This window comes from Diceros bicornis, chromosome 17 (genome assembly GCF_020826845.1).
Source record: "Diceros bicornis minor isolate mBicDic1 chromosome 17, mDicBic1.mat.cur, whole genome shotgun sequence".
NCBI classification, from domain to species: domain Eukaryota; kingdom Metazoa; phylum Chordata; class Mammalia; order Perissodactyla; family Rhinocerotidae; genus Diceros; species Diceros bicornis.
In genome coordinates this window covers 58,193,079-58,216,974 of record NC_080756.1, presented here as the reverse complement: position 1 = coordinate 58,216,974, position 23,896 = coordinate 58,193,079, and the positions used below count along the sequence as shown (strand labels likewise).

General features: G+C 53.2%; 1 protein-coding gene across 6 annotated transcripts in view; it reads left to right on the top strand.

The window, feature by feature from the left end:
- Nucleotides 1–23,896, top strand: part of TSPAN9 (tetraspanin 9) — a 198,412-nt gene that overhangs the window by 113,677 nt on the left and 60,839 nt on the right. For 5 of the 6 annotated variants that reach the window (XM_058559043.1, XM_058559044.1, XM_058559042.1 and 2 more), the window contains one exon: nucleotides 1,779–1,858. In XM_058559043.1, coding sequence (XP_058415026.1) covers nucleotides 1,796–1,858 — 63 coding nt within the window. In that variant the 5' untranslated portion in view covers nucleotides 1,779–1,795. Of the gene's footprint in view, nucleotides 1–977; nucleotides 1,859–23,896 lie in introns of those variants that run through there. The other variant, XM_058559039.1, reaches the window with a different exon arrangement.

Genomic DNA, 23,896 nt, shown 5'->3' with positions numbered 1-23,896 from the left:
GGTAGCCCCAGGTCGGCGGTGCCGACTTCTGGACAAGCCCGGGGGCCGCGGCCCCAGGTGCAGTGTTTTATGGTAGGATGAAGTGCTCCTCCTGGATGTTCCCAAGCCCCTAGCAAGAGCCTTCTTCATGCTGCTTCCCTGACCAGCCCCTTCCGTGCACTCCTCAAGGGGGAGGACATAGGACCCAAGCCTGTGTCCAAGAGCACTCCTGACATCACCCTTTGCATGTGCAGGAAGCGGAGGGGCAAGGAAGGACCCCACTTCGGTGATCTACTCTTCTCAGCCAGGGAGCGACCTACCCGGGAACGCGAGGGCGGGGGTAAGGGGCTTGCGCAGCTGCAGGAGCCTCGCGGAGCCGCGTGCGCGCGGAGGGGACGGGGAGGGCGGTGCGTGCACCCCGGAGGCCCCGGGCGCCTTTCCCACACCTCGCGCCTCCTGCAGTTCCTTCTCCCTGCGCGCTGTAGCCAGACCCACGTGTGCAAAAGCGTGGTGTGCGTGTGTGGGTGTAGCTGGGAGACGGTGTGCCTCGGGTCAGACAGGCCCCCGTGTGCACAGGGGGCAGCGGCCAGCTCGACAGAGGCCGCACTTCTCTCCCCCTCCAGTCCTCCCCAGACCTTTCCTCTGGCTTCCTTGGGTCGTTGGTCCCTCCAGCCATTCCCCCTCCGCTCACTGCCCCCTTTTCTCCGGTAGAAGAGACCAGCGCCTTCCGATGAAGGCTGTGGTTCACCCCCAGCTCCAGAGCCCTTGACATTTAGCGAGGGTTCGCAGTGCACTGGTATAGGCACAGAGCAGAACGCTAATCCTATTAAAGATATTGTGTCATTGGGGAGGGGGGAGGCTGCGTCCCCTTGGGCAGGCCTCGCGCTCATTGGTCGAATGCAAAGCAGGGGGCGGGGCCGAGGCCCCGGGGAGGGGGCTCCGGGCGATTTCGGAGTCGCGAGGCTGTGCTGGGATTTCGCCGGGAAAGCCCAGCGGTTGCAGCTGCGGCAGATCCCTCGGCTCTGCCCGCCGCGTGCCCGGGCTGCCTAGGGCCGGCGAGCAGCTCCGCAAAGTCTTGGAGCGAGGGGAGGCGGAGCGCCCGCAAAGTGGTCGGGCTCAGCGCTGGGGCTGGGTTGGGAGGGGTGTGCCCAGGGAGCCTGGATCCCGGCGTCCTTGCGCCTCGCGTGGAGCGGCCGGTGCACCCGGGAGGCGAGCTAACGCTCCGGAAAGAGAAATCAAATTGCAGCCTCCTCAAAGACGCTAAGTTACGCAGGCGAGCCGGTTCCCGGAGAACGTTCGCTAGCGCGCTTATAGCCGAGCCGCGCCGCAGAGCCCTCCCGGGCCAGCCGGCTGAGAGCGGGGCGCCATCCGACAGGCAGCGGCTCCTGAGCAGCGGGTCCAGTCCGGAGTGCGCCCCGGTACAGAGGGGGGCGTGCAAGGCTCCGCCGGCCCGCCCGCAGCCCGCGCCCGACTTAGGCGTCCCTCGGTCCCACTCCGGGAGCGATGCCCCCCGCCCCTCGCGCCCCCCCGGAACGACGCGAGCATGGAGAAGTCGAGTAGCGAGGATTCTTCGATCCACCGGAGTCCATCTTTGGACAGCAAGGACTCGGACTTTGCCAAGCCGTCCACCTCGGGCCGCCCGTTCGGCCGCGGCTTCACGGCCGGCGCCTTCTACGGCACCGCGGGCTCCCGGGGCCAGAGCCGCGCCGAGGCCGGCGTTAAGACTGACAAGTACAATGCACCCAAGGGCAGCAAGTACGTGGTGTTTTACCTGGACCTGTCCTTTGTTTTCCTCCTAGAATTTAAGAAGTGCAACATGGCCAGGGGCTGCCTCTGCTGCTTGAAGTACATGATGTTCCTCTTCAATTTGATATTCTGGGTAAGTCCTTCCGTTTTTCTCTCCCTTTGCCTCCTCTCTTCTCTGCTATGGTCATAGCGTGATACCCTCTTCCTCTTCCGTGCTGCATTGCTCCTCTCTGCGGTAAGTGGGTTTTTAAAAAAATCGTCGTGTCCCTCCCGCATCTTTCTCTTTTTTTCTCTCTCTTCTGTGGCTGAATGGAGGCTCCAACTTGCCTGTCTTCCAGGAGAGACTTCCTCTACTCCTAGGAGGCTGGCGAAGTTTGCCGCCGCCTCCTTCCCCATAAGAAACCGATGCTGGAAGTACCTACAGCCTGGGTACCTTGCAGAACTAGGTGTGGGGCAGAATTTTTAACAGCTGTGTCCTTGAGTTGAAGACAGGCACAAGTGTGGACGGTTTTCTGAGTTTCTTCTTGTATTTCCCCTGAATACACAAGAATACAATCTGCAGCATTTTATGGACATGAGATGGGGTACTGGTAGAGGTCACCTCCTCCTCCTCCTTCCAGTGAATCCCAGGAAAAGGAGGAGGAGCCCCTGTCCCAAGCAGAGGGACTGGCTGGCTAGCCTGCAGATATGCCTCTGAGTTAGGGCTTGTGTGGAAAAGGAGGGTGTGGGAGGGATGCTGCCATCGGGTGGCAGGCAGCTGCTTTTGAGGGATTGCAGTGGACTGGGCAGGGAGCAGGCTGGCCATGTGCTCCTGCGTGGAACGCCAGCCCTCCAGGCTCTGGGAGCCCCAGAGACAGGAAGGGACAAAGGGAGACAGTCAGGAGTGCCCCCATCCTTGGTGAAAGATTATTTTCTAGAGAAGGTGTCAGGTGGGGCAGCTTGGAATTGTTCTCGGTCCTCTGTGATTCTGGAGGCCATGTGTGTGCGCGCCTGCACATGCATGAGAAATACTACTTAGGCAAATTTGAAAACTTCTTGAATTCGTATCTAATTGTTCCTTCACCCCAACTGCTTTCTCCGCCTTTGTTCACCAGAGCCCAGATGTAGTCTGCACAGATGTTTGGCTCTGCCCCAGGGCCTGGCCTCCGGCCTGCTGGAGGCTGTCAGCCGCCCTGCTCCAGGAGGTGCACTGGGGCAGGCGGGTCATTCGCAGTGCAGTTGGTAGAAGCCATTGTGCTTGGGTGTTCAACACTGTGTGAAGTGATCCGCTTTAACTGAAAAACTTTTTTGGGTCTGTGTGTGGGAGGAGATGGCTTTTCGCACAGAGGAGAGAGCTCAGGGGCAGGTGGGAAGAAGACTGGGTGTTTATCTCTGTTCTGCATTAGCTTCATGTGTGACCTTGGGCAGATCGCTTTATTCCTTTAGGACTGAGTCTCCTTTCTAGTCCAGTGAGGGGGTTGTGTGATGGTCTGCCTCATGTCCTCACCTCGTTGGTTATGGGACGTCCTGCATGTTCGCCTTCTCTCTGGGGAGGCAATCCCTTCCCCGCCAGGGGGCACAGGCCACTGCCTCTCTGCCTGGGAGCCTGGTCTGAGATGTTTGAGTTGGGTTTCCTCAGGTGTTTCCACGGTCTGGGGCCCTCCAGCCACTGCTGTCAGGTTGTTACCTGTCCCATGGTGAGGGGTTTGTGGAAACTGGGGCAGAACCATTGGCATATCAAGAATGACTTTGTGGCCACCTTTAGGCAAGTGCTCCTGGTCCTCTGACTCATTTACCAGCATGACTCCGCGTCAGCCAAGTGCTGGTGTGTATTTCCCTGGTGCCTGCGGGTTTATACTAGTGCTGTCCTTGCATTGTGCACAGCCTCCCTCTCTGCCCGTGGTCATAGTCTCAACCTACCTTTCTGCTTGCCCACTCTGCACATCTTTACACTTGCTAGAAAGACCCTCCTGGGGATGCTCAGTGCCTTAGCCAGTACCTCCAACTCAGCAGTGCTCCTCCCCACCCCCACCCCGCCCCCTGCTGGCCAGAGGAGGTATAACTGCTTGTGGCTCCTTTCTTCTCCAGGACGGTCCCAACTTAGTTTGGGGACCTCCTCACAGGCTAGCATAGTGGTCTGTGCCCTGCAGGTAGTAGGCACTCGTTATGTATTGTGAGTGAGTGATGGAGAGCCAGAGTGGTAAATCCACAGGTTACTATGTGGTAGGGATTCCAAGTCCCACTTGATGGAGAAAAGAAGTGAGTTCTCAAACTTGCCTGTGGTGAAGGCTGTCCTAGCACCTTAGCTGTGGAGTGACAGGCGGCTCCTTCTGTCTTCCCTTGGAAGCCTGGCAGAGGTAATGAGCTGGTCAGGAGTGGTCTTCTTTATGGTCTGTAGTGAGAGAACTTGCTGTCTCTTCCTAATTAGAAGGCATCTACCACTACTCTCTCACCAGGCAAGGAGCTGCTCTCTCCTAGTCTCTGACTTTTCTGATTACTTGATATTTTCAGAATTCTCGTGCTGTGAGCTGGGAAAAATTTAGCCCCAAAGACCCAGTTCTTTTATGCTAGTAGTGTATGAGATGACGGAATAAGACATAGGCCTTAGGGAAGATGGAACAGTTGCTGTGTGTGTCAGGGTGTCTGCCACTGTGTTTATGGGGAGGTGGAGGAGCAGGTGAGGCAGGTGTTAGCCAGGACTTGGGCATGGGGGGGTCACTGTGCTCCACTCAGCCGAAGACTTCCTGCAGCCAGGTCTGACGAGGAGCAGAGGAAAGAGCCACATGAGAAGAGAGCGAGTGAAGGTGCTGGGACCAAAGGCAGGTAGGGTAGGTGATGAGCAGATGGGAGACCTCTGCTGCTTTCCATTGCACACGGGGAGGAAAGGCAGGAGGTGAGGAGAGGGTGGGGTGAGGAGGTATGCAGGGCTGGTCAGAGCCCGAGCCCTCGGGGACCAAGAGCAATTGTTAGGAATTACATAGCCATCAGTTTTTCCAGTCTCATGGCTCAAATCCCAAAAGGAGGCTTTTCTGAGGCATTAGAGTTGAACCCCAAGCCTGCAATCAATAGATGGAGATCTTCCCATAGATCCTGGAGTCTACCTGGTAGCTCTCCAAACTCGCCGCTGCTGCCACAGCCCCTGCCTTCCCGGAGTGCTGGGAGGATCCCCAGTGTGGAGGAGAGGAGCAGCTGTCTTACACTGCAACCCCCCAGGCAGGAGAGTCCCCGGTTCCTTGCCACTGGGTGGAGCTTCTTGGGTATTGGTGTTGGTGAGGGCCTGGTGACATCACCGGGGGCAGGGTGGGAGGCGGGGCTATGGGGCCAGTGCTCCCTACCAAGAAAAGGGCAGGTGCCTTACAGGCTGCTGGGCGCTGGCCTGCTGGGGGAGGGGTGGTGTCCAGGTCTGCTCCTGGCACTGCCAACTTCAACTAGACGGTGCTGGCCATGTTGGCAGCCACGGCAGCATTTCTGAGAGCCTGATATAGATGGTGTGGGTAGAGGTGGGGGAGTCAGTGGTCATGCCTGACTGAGTCCCACCTCCTCTCTTCTCCCACGTGCCTCACCCTGATCCTCAGGGCCAAAGAGAGTGCTGGCTTCTTGGTGGATAGGAAATAGGAGGCCTGAATTGGGACAGAAGTTTCCCCATCTGGAGGGGCCTGTCCACTAGTGATCAAACTCACCCCAAGATATTTTTCCCAGCAGTGGAAACCACTGGGGCATTTCCCTTGCTCAGCCCCATCTCAGTCCTGGGATCTGAGCCATGAGACTGGAATACTCCCAGGGCCATTGGATGGAATACTCCAGGTAGAGAGTAAGTGAATCTAAGCCCCTGCAGGGGGCAAAGGAGGTTCAGAGCTTTTAATTCTGAGTAAGGGAGAGAGTATAGGGCTGGGCTCTGAGTGCTGGCGGCCTGTGTCCCCCTTCTCGGGACAGCAAATCATCATCCCAGCCCAGCTCCTCCCAACCCAGATCAAGCTCCTGTCTGATATGGAGGGGCTGGGGTTGCTGGCATAATGGCCACTCAGGATAATGGTCACTTTTCATGCTTGCCAGCAGAGCTGTCCCATCGCTTTAAATCATGGCTGGCAGAACAGTGACATTCTGGCCCTGGTGGAAAGTCTGTCTCTTGTGGATCACTCTCTTAATAAAGGCCAATTAGCCCAAGAGGCAGTGTCCAGTGTGCCTGCTGGAGCAAAGGAAGCGTTGGCGTGGGGCTGCCACGGCTAGGGTGCTGGGTGGAGCCCCTGATTAACCCTGCTAAGTGGGGTCGGGCCTTTGCAGCATGGCTGCTCTCAGGCTGCTGACTGGCACTCCGGGTGCAGGCAGCTTGGTTAAGGCTGTCCAGCCACATTTGAGCCACATGTTTGGTGCTGGCTTGGCTGCGCTGCGAGTGCCTCTGTGGCTCCCCGTTCGTCCATGGTGCCCAGGACTGGGGTCCGTGCACAGTCAGTGCTGGACAGCCTGGGGTGTCCTGAGGAGTCTGTGGGGTTTTCTGTCTGGCAGTGAAAGTGGTGCATGGACGGAGGGCTTTGAACTGGGAGCTGGGGTTCAGACCTGGCTTCTCTGAGCAGGAGCTGCAGGCTCAGCTGGGCAGCAGGAGGCTCTGAGAGGATTCCTGAAGTGCTCAGGTGTGGGGCGGCAGGCTGTCTCCCCAGAGGCCGCTGCAAGTAGATCTGTGGGGTGGGTCAGGCATGGCTCTGCTTGGGGGAAAGTGGGCTGGTGAAGGGCCTGGCAGAAGCTCCGAGACCCTGGGATGTGTCCGTGAGGGGATGCCTGCTCTGTGTTCACTTCCTTTCCAAAGCATTAAAAATTAAACTTCCTTGTCTTAATAACTATTTTTAAATCATGTCAGAGCCAGCTTTAGTGTCAGTCAGGAGGGGGTGGGGAGGAAGAGGGTAGAGAAGAGAAAGTCCCTACTGAAGCAGGGTGAGTGCTGTCTCCACCTTGAGCAAAGGGCCACAGGTTGTCCTCCATCCTGCCGGCCCCCCATGAGGAGCACAGAAACCGTCACCTGAGACCCCCTCTGAGGATGGGGGCCTCGCCCTCCCCCTGCTGTGCCTCCATGCCTGGCTGCCCTTGGCTGAACTTGGCGGCGGGCTCTGGGCTTACTGGGCTGTTGGGGTCCCAACTGAGTCCATTTACTCATGCCACAACTATTTACTGAATGCCCGCTGCGTGCGCAGGAGCCTCCAGTTGGTGAGAACGGCTGACTGGCTCACACAGGGTAGATCAGTTTTCTTGGGCCAGGAAGTCGCGGAATGGAGAGGTCATCTGGCTCGTCCTCCACCGAGCATTTGAACACAGGGCTGCCGAGGGAGCGGTTAGAGCAGGGCTGCCTCCCCCTCCCCAGTGTTCTAGGGAGGGGCAGCAGCAGGCCTGGCCTGGCATCTGACCTGACTTGACTTGTCCCCTCCTTCCTCCACCCCCGCACGGTGGATCTCGGACTTTCCCTGGCTAAAAAAGATATAAAGGGGAGGAAAAAACAGCCTGTGTTTCTTTTAGGAGTTTCCTAGTTTGAAAAAGAATTAATGAATTATGTGTCTTTTCTATTTCTTCTGTTGAAAGGGCTGATTGGATGCTCTGTGGCTAATGTGTACTGCGTGCATTTATTGAGGACCTGCTATAAGCCAGGCCCTTGAGCTGTTCAGAGTCCCGTGGAGGAGTTAGACACATAAACAGATAATTACAGTTCTGAGCAGTAGGTGCTCAGTAGAGCTATTTAATAGAGTAATTAATCCAGCTTAATAGAGACAAGATACACAGATAACAAAGTAGATCAAGCAACACATGGATTTTGAAGGATGAATAGGAGTTTGCTGGATAGATGAGGATGGGAGTCTGGGCGAAGGAGAAGGGTCGAGAGAGATAGAGACAAGTTGATCCAAAGCCTGTGCTGGGGGAGAGCTTGCAGCCCAGTGGGAGAGGCAGAGGCCCCGTGCGTGTGAAATGGGCTGGCCACAGAGAAACAAAGGGTGGTATCGTGTGGATGGTGCCATTTGAGAGCAGCTTCTGGAGTGTTGAGTTTAGCGTGAGTTCTGAGGACGAGGTGGCCCTGGCTGCTGTGAAGTACGCACCAGTGCTTGGGGATGCTCCTCAGTTTGTCTCCAGGGCTCTGAGGAAAGGGACATTTTGTTTTTCCAGCAGTGACCACCATGACAGGTCTTGCTGTGTCGCTCAGGCTGCAAGCTGTTGCTGTAGGTAATCCAGCTTACAGAGATGCCCCTGTTTTCTCCCCCCCTTCCGGCCTCTCCCTTCCAGCTGCGATATGCTCGCTTATTTGGTTCCAGTTAGGAAGCTTTGAAGCTGAGCTAAACCCGTCGGGCAGAGTTAAGTCTTCTGAGCCCGCTTTGTCCCTGCTCACATTTGAAAGCTAATCTGCCAGCAGAAGTGGTGGGGGGTTGGGGCAGGGACGTTAAAAATGGCACTTGGTCAGGAGGGTGAGCAGCGCGGGGTAGGGACACGGCTTTCTCCCCCTGCCCTTTCTCTAGCCAGTCAGGGGCTTCAGGTGGTGTCTGAAGTCTTTTTAGCATGGTGAGTCTGGGCTTCCGCTCAGATGGGCTGTGCCTTCTCTTCCCTTGGGCCCCAGCAAGCTTTGCAGGCCCTCAGGAGACCTGGAGAAGCCCTTGGAAGGGCAGACTGCAGGGTTTCAGATCTTCTCCCTTGCTTTGGGGAGCTTGCTGCACCAGTACCCTGGTAGGGGGGCCCTGTTGTAGTGGCTGGTGGGGGTGACTGGCCAAGGAGAACAGACGTGGCTTTAGCCTTCGGAGAGCTTTCCATCTGCTCCGGGGTTCTTCACTGGGGTATAGATTCAGATCAACCGGGCGGCTTTTTACATGAACAGAGGCCATGCTCCCACCCCCTCACCCACCGACCTACTGAGCCAGTCTCCAGGAATGAGGACTGTGTTTCGAAGTTTTCCTTAACCTCTTGGCGCCTGAGTATCCACATGTATGACAGTATCAACTACCTTACGGGGCTGTGACGAGGCCCAGATAAGGTGATATGTGCATTATGTGGGTATCCTGCTGAGCAGGGTGCCTGGCATGTTGGCCTCAGTGACGACTACTGCAGTTGTTATTACTGTTGGATTCAGTGACTAGTACTGCAGTTATTATTGCTATTGGACTCGGTGACTAGTACTGCAGTTATTATTACTGTTGGACTCGGTGATGAGTACTGCAGTTGTTATTACTGTTGGACTCGGTGACTAGTACTGCAGTTGTTATTACCATTGGACTCGGTGACTAGTACTGTAGTTATTATTACTGTTGGACTTGGTGACTAGTGGTGCTGCAGTTGTTATTACTGTTGGATTCGGTGACTAGTACTGCAGTATTATTACCGTTGGATTTGGTGGTGAGTACTGCAGTTATTATTACTGTTGGACTCGGTGACGAGTACTGCAGTTGTTATTACTATTGGACTCGGTGACTAGTACTGCAGTTATTATTACCGTTGGACTTGGTGGTGAGTACTGCAGTTATTATTACTGTTGGACTCGGTGACGAGTGCTGCAGTTGTTATTACTCTTGGATTCAGTGACTAGTACTGCACTTGTTACTACCGTTGGGTTTGGTGACTAGTGCTGCAGTTGTTATTACTGCACTTCCTGTAGTGGGAGCAGTGAATGGGTCACCCCCCTCTAACAGAAAGTTAGATGCCTGGGGGCTGGAGTGGCAGTGCTGGGCAGGGCTTTGGGGCCCTGGAAGGAGCCCCAGATGTCTCTTTGGGCTGGGGACTGTTCTGCATGTCTCTGGGCTTAGGGGTATGTGGGAGAAACGGGGAAGCGGGGAGGTGCGGGCAGGTCTGTTGGAAGGGAGGGTGGAGGATAGAGGGGCAGGGCAGTGGGAGGAGGGGCAAGGTCTCAGACCCCAGGGCCTGCAGCTGCACCTCTGGCCTTCCCAGTTGGTGGCGGCCACACCCTTTCCTGCCTCCCTTTGTTCCTGGTGCAATGAATGAGGACAGAACCAGGCCAGCTGGCCCCGTGGTGGTCGTGTTGCAGGGTCCCCATGGGCCCTCTGCCCTGGGTGCTCCAAGGGCAGGTCACTTCCTCTGGGACACATGATGTTGGACTCTGCTGGGCAGCTTGGCCTGTGATCTGAGCTGACTAAAATATGGGGCACGGGAGGCTCCGGGTCCAGGTCACTTTACCAGCTACAAAACGGTTACTTAAAGTTTTTTCAAATTGTGGCATATATCATATGTAAATTCATATAGTTTAAAAAATTATATAATGAACATGTACCCATTATGTAACTTAAGAAATAAAACATTAGCTATACCATGAAGCCTGTGTGTGTCCCTCCCTGAGTACATCCCCAACGTCTTCCCCAGAGAGAACCATTATCCTTAAATTTTCCATGAAGTATATTTCTTTATAGTTTTTCCACAAATATAGGCATCCTTAAACACCACATCATTTGAGTTGGCTTGTTTTATACTTTTGATAGATAGAATCGTTCTGAATTTTTTTTTAATTCACCATTATGTTGATGAGTTCGTTCATTTTTTTTTTTTTTTTAATTTTATTTATTTATTTCTTTTTCCCCAAAGCCCCAGTAGATAGTTGTATGTCGTAGTTGCACATCCTTCTAGTTGCTGCATGTGGGACACGGCCTCAGCATGGCCGGAGAAGCGGTGCGTTGGTGCGTGCCCAGGATCCGAACCCCGGGCCGCCAGCAGCGGAGCGCGCGCACCTGACCGCCAAGCCCTGGGACTGCCCCAGTTCATTCATGTTGACATGTGGCCAGTAGTATAGTAGTGTAGTATTCCATTGTGTGAATGTGCTACAGTGTATTCTTCTGGTGATGAGCATCTGGGTTATTTCCTGCTTTTTAAACATGCTTCTGTGAACGTTCTTGTGCAAGTCTTCTGCTGTACATTTCTACGAGTTTCTCTAGGACAGCACTTCTGAAAGGATCTGTGAAGGATCAGCATTTTTGATTCTGATTCTCAGACATGGCCCTGCTGTGCATGACTGGTACACAGCTCAGACCACAGGTGACTCACCTACTTCCAAACAAGTTCATTGATTATGCGCTGGAATGTTCTGGCAATATCAAATGCTGTGAAGTTCCTAAGCATAGCATCTCCATGGACCACACTTTGAGGAGAGCTGCTCTAGGGTGCATAGCAACGAGTGGCATTGCTGAGTTTTAGGATGTGTGCACTTCAACTTTACTAGATAAAGCCATATTGTTTTCCAAAGTGGATGTGTCAGTTCACATTTCCACCAGTGGAATGTCAATTGAAAATGGAAAGTTTTGGGCATTCTTCAATACAGTGAGTGTAAAATGCTATCTTATGTTTTAAATTTGCATTTCTTTGATTACTAGTGAACATTTTTTTTTTTGCTGAGGAAGATTCACCTTGAGCTAACATCTGTTGCCATTCTTCCTCTATTTTGTATGTGGGACACCTCCACAGCATGGCTGATGAGTGGCGTAGGTGCGCGCCAGGGATCCGAACCTGCAAACCCAGGCCACGGAAGCAGAGCACGCTTGGCCACGGGATTGGCCCCGTGAACATCTTTTTATAAGTTTATTAGCCATTCTTTTCTGTGAATGCCTGTTTATGTTTTTGTCCATTTTTCTGTTGCACTGTTTGCTTTTTCCTACTAATTTTTAGGAGTTTTATTTATGTTTTGGATATGAATCTGTTGTCTATTGAGTGTACCACAAACACAGTTGACAGCTTCCAGTTTATAGCTCGTCTTTTCACTTTCTTCATGGGGTCTTTTGATAAACAGAGCCCTATATTATTTTATTTTTATTTATTTATTTTTTTTAAGATTTTATTGATTTATTTTTTCCCCCAAAGCCCCAGTAGATAGTTGTATGTCATAGCTGCACATCCTTCTGGTTGCTGCATGTGGGACGCAGCCTCAGCATGGCCGGAGATGCGGCGCCTCAGTGTGCACCCGGGATCCGAACCTGGGCCGCCAGCAGCGGAGCGCGCGCACTCAACCGCTAAGCCACAGGGCTGGCCCTGTATATTTTTTTAATATAGTCAAATTTATCAGTCTCTTTTCTTGGTTAAATTGTACTTTTTATGTATTATTTAAGAAATACAGACTATCTCATGGACATCTTTATATCCCTCTTAATAGGACAGTGCTTGTCACAACATAAGCACTCATCAATTTTTGAATGAATGGATGAATGATTAAAGATGAGTTTCTATATTTATTTCGGAAAGTGTTTCTTTTTACATTTAAGTCCTTAGTATATCTGGTAGTTATATTTGTGTGTGACGTGAGGTAGGGCTCCACTTTCTTTTTCCCCATGTACACATCAGTGGTCCTAGCTCTGTCGATTGGCTAGTTCCCCTTTCCCTGCTGACCTGTAAGCTGCCCATGTCTTCTCCATTGCACTATTTGTCTATCTCTATGCCACATTGTCTTAATTACAACTTGATAATAAATCTCAGTATCTGGTGGGGCAAATCCTCTTGTGCTTTTTTGAGAATGTTATGGCTGTTCTTGACCCTTTGTGCTTTTGCATAAATTTTGGAATCAATTTGTCTAGTTTCACCAAAAATCAACCCTTATCAATCAATCAACCCACCCCGACCCCCTGCCAAACCCTGTTGGTATTCTGTTTGGCTTTGCATTAAATCTTTTGATCAACTGGGGGAGAATTGCTGTCTTTGTATTTCCAGTCATGAATATCAGTTGTATTCTAGTCACGTGTTTCTATTCATGGACATGGTATACTCCACAGCCATCTTTACCGTCTATCTGTGAAGTTTGTAACGTTCTCCGTAAAAGTCTTACACATCTTGTTATGTGGAGACTTTTGATCTTCCATCCTTTGCCACCACCCCGCTCCCCTCAGAGTTCAGCAGAACTCCTGTGCAACAAGGGCAGAGAAGGCTGGAGGCCCAGGGGACGCCCCAGCCCTTCCAGATGTTCCTCATCGTGATGGGGTGATGCTGAGGAGCATCTGAGCAGTTGGTCAGGCACGGTGCTGGGCACGTCCCTGGGTTACCTTGTTACCTTGTCCACTCTCCAAGCCCCTGATGAGGACAGGTGTGATGATTCCAGGGGTGGAAGCTCTGAGAGGTTAGGGATTTTGCCCCAAATCACTGAGCTGGAAAGTGACAGAGCTGGGATTTGAACCCAGGACAGTCAAACCCCAAAGCCTGTATTCTTCCTATGACTGTCTCTGGGAAGTCCTTCTGATCCAGCCCCTTCCCCTGCTGACTTTATTTATTTATTTTTTTTTGTGAGGAAGATCAGCCTTGAGCTAACATCCATGCTAATCCTCCTCTTTTTGCTGAGGAAGACCGGCTCTGAGCTAACATCTATTGCCAATCCTCCTCCTTTTTTTTTTTTCCCCCCAAAGCCCCAGTAGATAGTTGTACGTCATAGTTGCACATCCTTCTAGTTGCTGCATGTGGGACGCGGCCTCAGCATGGCCAGAGAAGCAGTGCGTCGGTGCGCACCCGGGATCCGAACCCGGGCTGCCAGTAGCGGAGCGCACACACTCAACTGCTAAGCCACGGGGCCGGGCCCCCCTGCTGACTTAGGTTGTGTTTTTCTTGGGTCTGTACTTCCAGTTTAGGGCAGTGTAGTCCTGTGAGAACAGGACCAGAGTTATGCACATTTGGACATGACTCAGTTGACCATTTGTGCCTGCCTTCCTCCAATCCCAGCCACAAACGGAAGTGGGTTAGGAGGTGACCACCCAGTGACCATCAGGGGCTTCCTCAGATCAGTGGATAGTCAGTTGTGTACAGTGTAAGTTTCGTGAGCTATTTTTGTGCTTTTTATGAGTACCCCAGACTCAAAACTATTTTTTTCACAGCCTCCCAACAGCATGACCCTGAATATTGTGAGGTTGAATATTTCAGATTCTACTTACCTCATAATGGCAAGGTTTACTGTTCTAACTATATGGTCCTGCTTTTATATTTTGTATCTTGTTCCCCACCCTGCGAGCACGTTCTAGGCACTTTAAATCCTCACGGCTGCTGTGAGTAGGCAGTGGTCTCTATGTAGATGAGGACACTGAGGCTAGCGGCGTTGTCACCCAGGACCATGTGCAGGAGGGGGTGAGTGTTAGGGGCCTTCGGGCAGGCTAATAATGGGGTGCCCCTTGCAGGTGCTGCTCTTTAAATAATGATTGGGGTTTATCTGAAGGGAAGGCTCCATGCTATGGGAGAGTCATACCGGCCTCCAGCTGGAATAGCCTGCTGAGCCAGACAGGCCCCTGCAGCCGCCCATGCTCACTGCCTTGAAAGGCGGCTCTGTGATCATCTGTCTAATTCCAGCAAACCCCTTGTGCATGTCCCCTGACCTGAGTGATTCATCAGTGTCTTCCTTCTAGCCACGTGTAGCACTCTCCCGAGGACTCTGGAAAATACCATCACCTCCATTGCATTCATTTCCAGAGTGCTGAGGACCTGTGGAATTTGGCATCCTGACATTCAGCTGACCATTTTACCCTGTGATCTGGTTCTGGGTAGGCCCTTGCTGTAGGTAGTTATTACTTGGTCACTCACTCTGCAATGACTGATGAAGCCTTGGAAAATTCTGTCTGTCACTCCATGCCTCAGTTTCCCTTTCTGTGGGGGGTTAAAAATTAAGTGGGATGGCTTGAAAAATGATTCTGGTGTGAGGGAGAAGTGGAAAGAGTCTGTGAAAGGAAAAGGGAAAGAGGGAACGTATGATTAGGTTCGTTCTCTGGCAGAAAAGGAGACGAAGGAGCAGAGGTTTACTTATATTTCTCTCTCTGTCGGAGCCTGAGAGGAGCTGCTAGCCAGATCACAGCAGAAGCCCCAAACCCAAACCCTGCTTGGTCATGTGGCAGACTTGGTCCCTCGTGCCTAACCAGGGGCTCCATGTGGCCTGTGCTGAGTGGGGCGATGGTGGGTGCGTTCTCCTGCCTACCGCTCACCCTCCCCTGGGCAGGGAGCGTCTGTCAGAAGTCTCAGGGCGCAGGACCCTGTGGTCACAGAGTGGACATGCTTGCCAGTCAAACCCAGAAGGGATGGGGTCAGGGGACAGTCAGTATGTTGTCCATTTCTGTGTGAAGATTCTGTGGGTGGCACGGAGAGTGGAACAAGTTCCTGAAGGCTTTTTTAAAAAAAATTTCCTTAGCTTCCACTGGTCTAATTCTGCACTTGCATCTTCCCCTTAGGTACCCAAATTGTAAGTTCTCAGAGCTTCCCCCCTGTACACACACACATGTACATGTGTATATATATGTATGCACATATACATACAAATATACATACAGTATTTATACATAAATATGTGTGCATATGTGTATGTATATATTTATTAATATATAAACATTTAGCAACACCTTTATACTGTAAATATGTGTGTATATATTTATATAAATGAATATGTATATTTAGCTAGATTCCCTCCCAGTGTGTGTGACCCTTGGGTATAAGCTGGCATCCTCATTTTAAGCATTCTGTTTCCTAGATGGATTCTGGATAAGCTAGGGCTCTTAGCTTGCGACACCACACACCACCGTGGCTAATTTAGGAACACAGATATGTATCTACCTGTTTATTTCTCTCTATGAAGGAATCCCAGCAGTGGCATTTGGCATTTGGGGGGCAGATCACTTGATTGGACATCTGTTGTTTTTGCTGGCCTGGCTTTCTTTCCCTTCTCTTGGTACCTGTACCCCTGTTTCTCTATCTGTGGCTCTTTCAGTATCTATGAAGGATATGAGGTTAGCTCATAGGCTAGAAAGGAGAGCTGAGCAACAGGTTTTACACAGGGACAGGAGCCAGGGCCGCTCTGGGATCTAGGCATTGGGAGCTAACGAGGAGCTTGGTCACATTGTCTCCATCAGGATGCGTCAGCTCCTGCTGGTTTTGGCCCTTGGATCTCACTGCTCAAGAGTTGGCTTCCCAGGAGAGAGGGTCTGGCTGGTCACAAGCCCCTCCTTGGCCAGGGGTGAGCAGAGCACCTTGATTGATAGGACAAGGCCATGTGTACTGGGGAGGAGGGGAACTCCCCAAAGAAAAGCAGAGGCGCTGACACCAAAAGAAGGAGGAAGGGCAGAAACGGTAGATGTGCCCCCAAATGCCAGATGCGACTGCTGGGGTTTGTCATCCCCTGAGGTGTGTCCTTCCCACCTTCTGGAGAGGGAGGTCAGGAGCAGATGGGGGGCCGAGACCCAGGGAGATCAGGCAGCTGCTGCCCTGATCCTGCAGCTCTGGTGTTTGCACAGCTGCTCTGACTGCCTCTGTGGGTGAGATTTGCAAGCCCTGGGGTTCCCCTGATCGGCTCACTGCTCGGCTGTGCCATCTGAGTATGTCTGAGTGGCTCAGGGGTGGGTTTTCCAGGTTCCCCAAAGCTAGGGCACCCTTGGGGGCATCTGCCAGCAAGCCATGCTCGTGGATCCTGGTCTGTCAGCCCCTCTCCACATCTATCTGGGTCATGGCCATTGTGTCTGCTGGCAGGGCCACCTGATGCTTTAGGTGTGTGTGCCGGGCAGTGCTGGAGTTTCTTGACATTCCTCAGTCCTAAGTCTCTGAATTCCCAAAAAGATGTTCTCAGTAATCTGCCAGTGGGTCCTGAGGTGTGCCCATGGTTCGCTAACCCCGTGCTGCCTGTTGGGAGAAATGAGAATGCCCCGTGGCCCTGCTCTCAAGGAGCTTTCAGTCTAGTTGGGAAGAGCCAAGTGCTGCCACAAAAGTGTTCAGGAAGGCAGTGTAGCCTACTAGAGAGAGCCATGTCTGCGGTCAGCCAGACGAGGCTTAGTGCATTTTACAGACATCCTCAAAGTCTGATCCTCGAGTTTCTCATCTTTCATCGTAAGGCAGTGGGCGCTTAGATGAGTACCTGGTGTCAGGGTTCCTATGCACTGCCTCTCGCACACAGTAGACACTCATAAACAGGCATATTGTTACATAATCCAGCATGTCTGCCTTGGCTTCCAGGAAGTGTGGGCTCTGGGACCACCAGTGGCTCACGCGTGGGGCCAGGTAGGTGGGGAAGGCTCTGTGCAAGAGGCAGGACTTGAGCTGATCCTTGACAGAGGAATGGGATTTAGCCATGTGAGGAGCAGGAGGGACAGCCTTCTAGGCCCGACTGAACAAGGTGGGGAGGTGTGGTGAGAAGTTGGGGGCCTGCGGTCAGGGCTTCGCACTCAAGTGTGCTGCTGTCATGTGTGCAGACCTGAGGAATGAGATGAGCGTGGAGGAGGGTGCACGTTGGGGTGGGCCTCTCTGGCGTGGAAGGGGACAACATGCATTGAGTACCTGCCATGCCCTGGCGTGGTGCCGAGTGCTCTCCTGACCTGGAGGGCAGTGTCGGCATGCCCTGTCCAGCACCTGCCATCTGTCTCCTTCTTTATGGAGGCGGCAGGCTCTCAGGGAGGGTGAGAAGGGTGGAAAGGAGAGGGCTCAAGGACAGGAGGACGGATGTTCATCTGGGGAGAAGGCAGGGAAGGGGGAGGAGGACAGTCAGGCGAAGAGGTTCTGGACAAGCAGAGGGGTGGAGGGTGGAGGAGGTGGAGGCAGGACAAAAGGTGATGTTGGAAGCCAGAGAAAGGGGCTAATGCGAAGGGTCTTGAACCAGATTGTGGTGGGCAAGGAATGCTTCAGTAGAGCAGTGTGCTGGCTGGAGAAGACCCCTTTAACCACGGTACTTTCCATCGTACCTGGCAGAGCGTTGAGACTGCTGGGTGCGGTGAAGGTCTGCGTAGCACCCTGAGGTTTGGAGGAGGTGGCGCGTGTGACCTGGGCTGGCAGACTTGGGTGTCCATTTGTAGGGGGCTCTAAGAAAACGGCAGTTGCTGTGGGAAGAGTCCTGAGTCTTCTATGCTCTACAGTGAACAGCAGCCTCTAGTGTGTCTCTCGGAAGATCAGGTGTGCCCTAAGGCTTGACTGCTGTGCCCCCGCCTGCTCAAGGGAGGCTTCCCCGGTGGGCCAGAGCTCAGACCCAAATCAGAGTGACAGCTTGTCAGGCTGGTGAGCTGGGCTCTGGGCGAGAGCTCTGTGATGTCTGAGCCATTTAGGACACCCATCGTGACTGGGCCTGGGGTCCCGGGGCCTGGTGCGGAGGAGGTTGGGGATCCTCAGGAGGGCCAGGGGTAAGGAACGTTGATGCAGTTGGAAGAGCTGAGCACACGAGGTGCTTGATTTGTTACCATTTATGGCAGCCAAGGAGAACAGTGAGGCCCCCATCCCTCCCCTCCCCTTGAGCCCCCCTCGTCTGCCCCTTTCTCTGCCTGCCTGACAGGAGGAGGGGAGTCTGTGTGAAAAGTGCATGTTTCACAAAAAGCCGCTCCCTCCCTCCGTAGAGGGCTTGGGTCTGAGTCTGGATCTGGAGGAGGAAGAGTGACAAGATGCTCAGCATCCCTGAGTTGTTTTCTCTTGCTCTCGGATGGAGGCTCCTCACAACTCGTTGGTTGTGGTCCGGTGGGGCAGGGTGGGCTGGACAGCCCCTCCAGCAGCCTGAGAAATCATGCTGTGCCCTGCCACACATCCTCCATTTCCTCTCCATTTCATAAAGTGCAGGAGTCCCGCCTTTCATGTAAGATATACATCAGTTTTTATCTCAGTTGTGCCTGGGATCAAGGAGGCAGAGTGAGAAAGAGCAGGGGATGGGTCACAGAGACCTGAGCTCTAATCCCAGCTGTGTTGCTAACTGGCTGTGTGACCTTGAACAAGTTACTTCCCCTCTCGGGGCCTAAGTTTCCATATCTGGACAATGATAGACTTGGACGGGCTTATCTCTCAGGTCCGTTGGGGCTCTGACATTCTGTGCTTTTATACATTTCTTTTGCTCCCTTTGTTTTCAAAGAGCTGATGATTCTTGAGATACTTTATCTTCCTCTTCCTCCTAGTAGCCTTGGTAGAGTGAGGGACCAGGGTTGATTCCGTTGCGTCTCATAAGTGGGCAAACTGAGGCCAGAGCGAGGGAGGACCTGCTGGGCAGGACTGGGTGTGTCCTTGGTGTGCTGGAACTCGCTGCCTGAACCTCACAGAACTGCCCAGGATTCTGCTCTGCCTGGATGCTCACAGGCCAGGAGCCAGCAGGTGCTCTGCTGGGGGCTGGGTCTGGGCGCAGGAGCTCCCGGGTTCCAGGTTGGACATTCCCCGGTGGGCTCAGACTCCTTGGACCTCAGCTTCCTTGCTCAGTGGCAGGGAGAGAATCTTCCTTGTTGCCCATTTCCCACTTCAGGGCAGGAAGAGATGGCGGTCGTGGCTGGGGATGCAGCCACAGCATAAGTTTGTGACCTGCCCCCGCCCCCTCCTGGGAGGGCTGTCACCCCCTAAGCAGGTAATGAGGGGGCGGGCTGCTTTATTAAGCACCCTCTAGAGAGGAGCAGCACCTTGTTTGACACGCACAACTGCCTTGGCTCCCTTCCTATTGTTAGAAGACTTAATTGCGATTGTTGCAATTCCGCCCTCCAGCATTCATCATTAGGAAGAGCTTTCTTTTTCCTTCCTGCTTCCCGCACCCCCTCAACAGTGTCTTCGCTGTTCCCTTGTGCTGCTTTGCCTCCCACCTCTGTCTTTCCCTCTTCACCACCCACTTCTGTCGCGGCAGCCCCAGCTGCCTCCCTCGGCCCGCCCCTAGCTTGTACCCCCAGCTGCCGCCTTCAAGAACACAAACAAACAAACAACACCCCCAACCCCGCTAGACTCAGGGCTCCAGGCAGGGGAGGCTCCCCCTTCAGTGGGTCTTTTTGTTGTGAATTCAGGAACCTGCCTTGCCCCTTGATGTGATTGTGAGGATGCACCTCAAGGTGGGGTCATCAGCTGGAAGCACGCACACGTTTACAGGGCAGGTGTTTTTCATTTCCTGGCTCTCCGCTGTTGCAGGCTGCGTCTCCCCTTTTCTCTTAGGGCCCCTGCCTCTGTCCTGTTTCTGACTTTGTCGGTAGGACCATGACGAGTGAGGAAAGAGCCTTGATCGGGAGTGTGGGTTCCTCTCACAGTTCTGCCATGACCTCCCTGTGAGGGTCTTTGACTTCAGTTTCTCATCTGTAAAATGGCCATAAACCTTAGTCCTTGGCTGGGCAACTTGGGAGAATTGTCAGGAGGATGCATCGAGATGGTGTTCTTGAAAGTTCTCTGCGGTCTCTAAAAGGCGGTGCTGATATAAATTGGGATTACTGTCTTGTTTTTCTTTCTGTAATTTCCTGTTGTCCTCTGTCTGTCTGTTTCTGCCGCCACCTTTCCGCCTTCCTGTTTCTCAGGGGGCCATGAGGCCACCCAGTGGTTTGTTCCCCCAGGTCTTTCTCCACCCAGGCAGCCACCATAAGTGTGTGACTAAGAATGTGATTATGGTTCCTGCAGGCTACCTGCTGAGCACCCCACGGGGATTGACACCTCAGTGAACCCCGCTCAGTCTGTCCTGGAAGTGTGGTGGTGGGAGGGTGGTCCCTTCTTTAACTCCAGCGGCCCCTTCCAACATTCCCAGGTTCTCTGGTGGGTCAGAAAATGGTTTGGCCTGATCAGAACTACAGACGCCCCTACAGATTCACCTGGGGCTTCTCTGGCTTGTTTAGACTCGTTCCTTCTGTCAGGGGGTTTACTGAGATGTCGCAGGATCACAGAGAACTGGCTCCCTTTACCCAGCAGCTGGTCCGTTTGACCCACTGTCTCCCTGTGCATCGCCCTGCCCTTCCTCGGGGTAGCTCTGGCCTCAGCTCCCTCCCAGATCCTGTGCTGGGAGTAAGGTCAGGCCCTCCCCCCGGCCTACGGCTGGTCCCCAAGCCTGTAAGTCTGGTACTTTGATTGACAGGAGTTTGAGCAAATTTGCTTGCTTGGGTTTATCTGCCCTGTGGGGACAGTCGCCAGGCCAGCCATCCTCTGACAAAGCCGAATGGTTTCTGCGCTAACCGTGGAGAGGTGGAAGTAGGTTTTGGGGGTGGAGCACTGAGCAGAGCTCTTACACTTGCCCACATCACTGTGGTTCCATACTGGGGAGACCAGGAGTCCCTTTCCTTCCCCCAGAGATGTCCAAACCCACCCTGGGCACTCAGACTGCTTTAGGTGGGTCTGTCTGGAGGCAGGGGGCTGGGTGGGATGAGCTGGAGGCTGTCCCAGCTTCAGCTTTCCCGTGACCGGTATTTTATACTGTCTTTGAGGCACCCAAAGAGCATCTTCTTCTCAGAGAGGTTTACCAGAGGGTCAATGGCCTTCTTTTGCTTTTAGGAAGACTGAATTGTAGAGAGGGAAGGTCTTGTGTTGAGGGTCTAGGTCACACTGGGAATAAATGAAGCCTGCTTAGCTATAGTGGAACCTACTGGAATCCAGAGTGCCTGAGTGGGCATGGAAACCCATTTGTATTAGGTATGGTCAGGAGGTGGCCTGGCTGCTAGGTTACGTGGATTCCTAAGGGTTTAGCTGGTGGCCCTTCCCTGCTTCCCAAGAAAGGCCACCATGGGCTGGTTTCTCCATGGAATTGCGGGCACCCTGGGGAAGTGTAAGCCTCCTTTGCCAAGGCCCTGACCTCCAGCCTTTAGACATGGACACCTGTAGCTCCTTGCCTCAGTGGGCCTGAGGATCCTTCTGGGCCCTTGTGAAATTCCAGGCCAGGACACTACCTCAAGGGCCTACTGTCCTGGAGGAGGCCAGGCTCCCAGAAGGGGCCTCTGAACCATGGTTAGACAAGGGCTGGGGAGGAGAGGGAGTGGGGCAGAAGGGGAGAGACACCTCTCAGAGGGCAGCCTCTTGCCTTGCTGTCTAATTTACTGGAGTTATTTTTCCTTGTCTTTTTCTTTCTCTCTTGGATGTTCCCAAACTTCTGTTCATGCCTCTCCCCGTTCTGGGTTCTCTTCACCTCACTGTATTTAGGAGATAACTAAGGAGATGAGTCTTCAACACTGCCCCTGGCCTGACACCCCCTGACCTTGAATGTAGGGGGCTGACCTTGGAAGTCCTTCTAGGAAGGCAGCTGTGGGTGCCCTGATGGAGAGGCCCACTGGCTGGATTGGGGGTGGACTCAGGTGCATTCTGGGTGAGGGAGAGGGAGGGCAGGGAGTGGAAGCAACCCCACCGCATCCAGCACCCAATTTCTCTCATGTCTGTCTGTGTCACTGAGGCAGCAGTGAGGAGCCCGTTTGGGTGGATGGCCTTTGAGAGGAATGAGGACTTCACATTGTCGTGCAGACAGATTTCTCTCCCTTTGCTTGCCCCGGGAAATTGGAAGAGAAGAAAATCAGAACACGCAGAGACTAGATACCTCTGGCTTCAGCTGCCTCCTGCCTGCATCCCTGTACCCACCCTTCACCCCTGCCCCCCAGCATCTGATTATCCACCCCTTCCATTCTTCCAGAGCTTCTCTGGCTCCCTGGTTTGGAAGTGAAAGGTCACACGGTGGGAAGAGCGCTGGCCGCTTTCTGCTGGTGTGAACCTGACAAGGTGCTCAGCTCTGTGAGCCTTGACTTCCTAGTCTGTAAAATGGGATAACGCTAACTACTTTCTAGGTTGGTTCAAGGAGTAGCTGAAACACTGTGTGAAGAGGGTTCAGCCTGTTGTATGGCACACGCTGGTGTGTTAGGGCCAAGCGAGGTCTGTATGGGCGGATGCTGCCTGCTGGGGTGGCGTAGCCTTGCTCCTGGGCAGGGCGGGATGGGGAACATGTGTTCAGAGTTAGGGTGTGGGTGTCTGGTTTCTGTTCTCAGCCCCCACTTCCTCAGCTGGGCCCCCTGTTTTCTCTATGCTTTGTTTTGGCTTTCTCTTCGGCAGAAGGAGGCGAGTCATCCTATAGCTCCCACCCCTCCCTCAGCTGCCTTCAGGGAAGGGAGAGAAGGACCCATGACCACGAGGGCTTTGAGATCTCAGCTGGAGATGAGGGGGAGTCGAAGGTGGGATGTTCTCTGCTTTTAGGATGATCCCTAGGGACTCAGTGTTCACACCAGAGGTGAAGCCTCTTACTGATGTTGGGGAAGAGGGAGAATCTCCTTCCACCCTTTCCTTTAAGGTTGTTATGGCTGGCCAAATAATTAAAAGACAGGTTAGCAGGAGAAAATAATACCAAGTTTAATAACATGTATACATGGGAGAAACCAGGGAAACTGAGTTTCTCAACAAAATGGCAGGGATTCTCATCTTAAATACTATCTTCAGCTAAAGACAAAGGAGAATGTTGGGGATGGGGGGAGTCGGTTATGGGAGATTACCAGAAAAGCACAGAAAACAAGAGTAAGGTTATTATGCAGATTTAAGGCCTCACCTTCCACATTGATAAGTTTCTAGAGATGAGGTCATCCCTCCTCTTCCCAGTACAGAGAGGGAGATATGTTTACAAATGGAGATTTCCCTTATAAATGTAAATGTTTGTCTGGAAACTCTTTGCAGGGCCACCTAGAGAATGTGGCCGGGGAGAGACAGAATTTTTGGTAAGAGGGGCTTGGTGCCTTTCCTGTTGTAACAGCTATTTTACATTATATTACAGCTATCATATGATAGTGGCACCTTCCTGAAACAGGTCTTCTATGTTAAATTCTTTAGGCAGTTTGGGGGAGGTCCAATGTCCGTGAGAGAAAATAATCAAGGTAGAGAGATATACTTCAGGGTGGCCAAGTTTGATCTCCCACACTGAGCTCTCAAAAGGAGGGCCGGGAGGGGCCCCTGGGGCCTGCATCAGCCAGACCTGCAGGGGCCTGGATGGGCAGTGACTTCCCCACCTGGCAGGGCTAAGGTGTGTCTGTGGGGAGACTGGGTACCCTACTTGGGCCTTGGCAGAGACAGAGTGAGAGACACCAGCAGGCCCTGAGAAGGGAGGAGGAGGAGGAGAGGAAAAGGAAGGAGAGGTGCAGGCACAGCCGGAGGGGCAGGGCCGGGCAGATGCAGGTGGAGCCCTCAGGTAGCCGGCTCCGGGCTGAGCCTGCTGGCCCCCTCCCTCCCGCAGTGATTAAGACATCACCAGGTGCCCCTGTTTTGAGCTCCGCTGCTCTCCGCTGCCAGTAACAAGTGCATCTGGCTGGAATCTGGGTCATTAGAAAAACAACCTGATATTCCTCTTCTTTCTTCGCCCCCTGGCAATCCATGCCCTGGCATATAGCTGGCACCCCCAAAAGAGGGCTGTGGAGGTGCAGGGAGCTGGAGTGGACATGTTGGCTGTCAGGGCCACTCAGCCAGCCAGACAGCCGCCCTTGCTGGCTGTCCAAGTTCTGTTGTTGTGAATCGAAGACACTAAATGGAGAATGACGTGCTGGAGACAAGGCTTTACAGGTGGTTTTCCCTCCCATCGCCAGAGGGG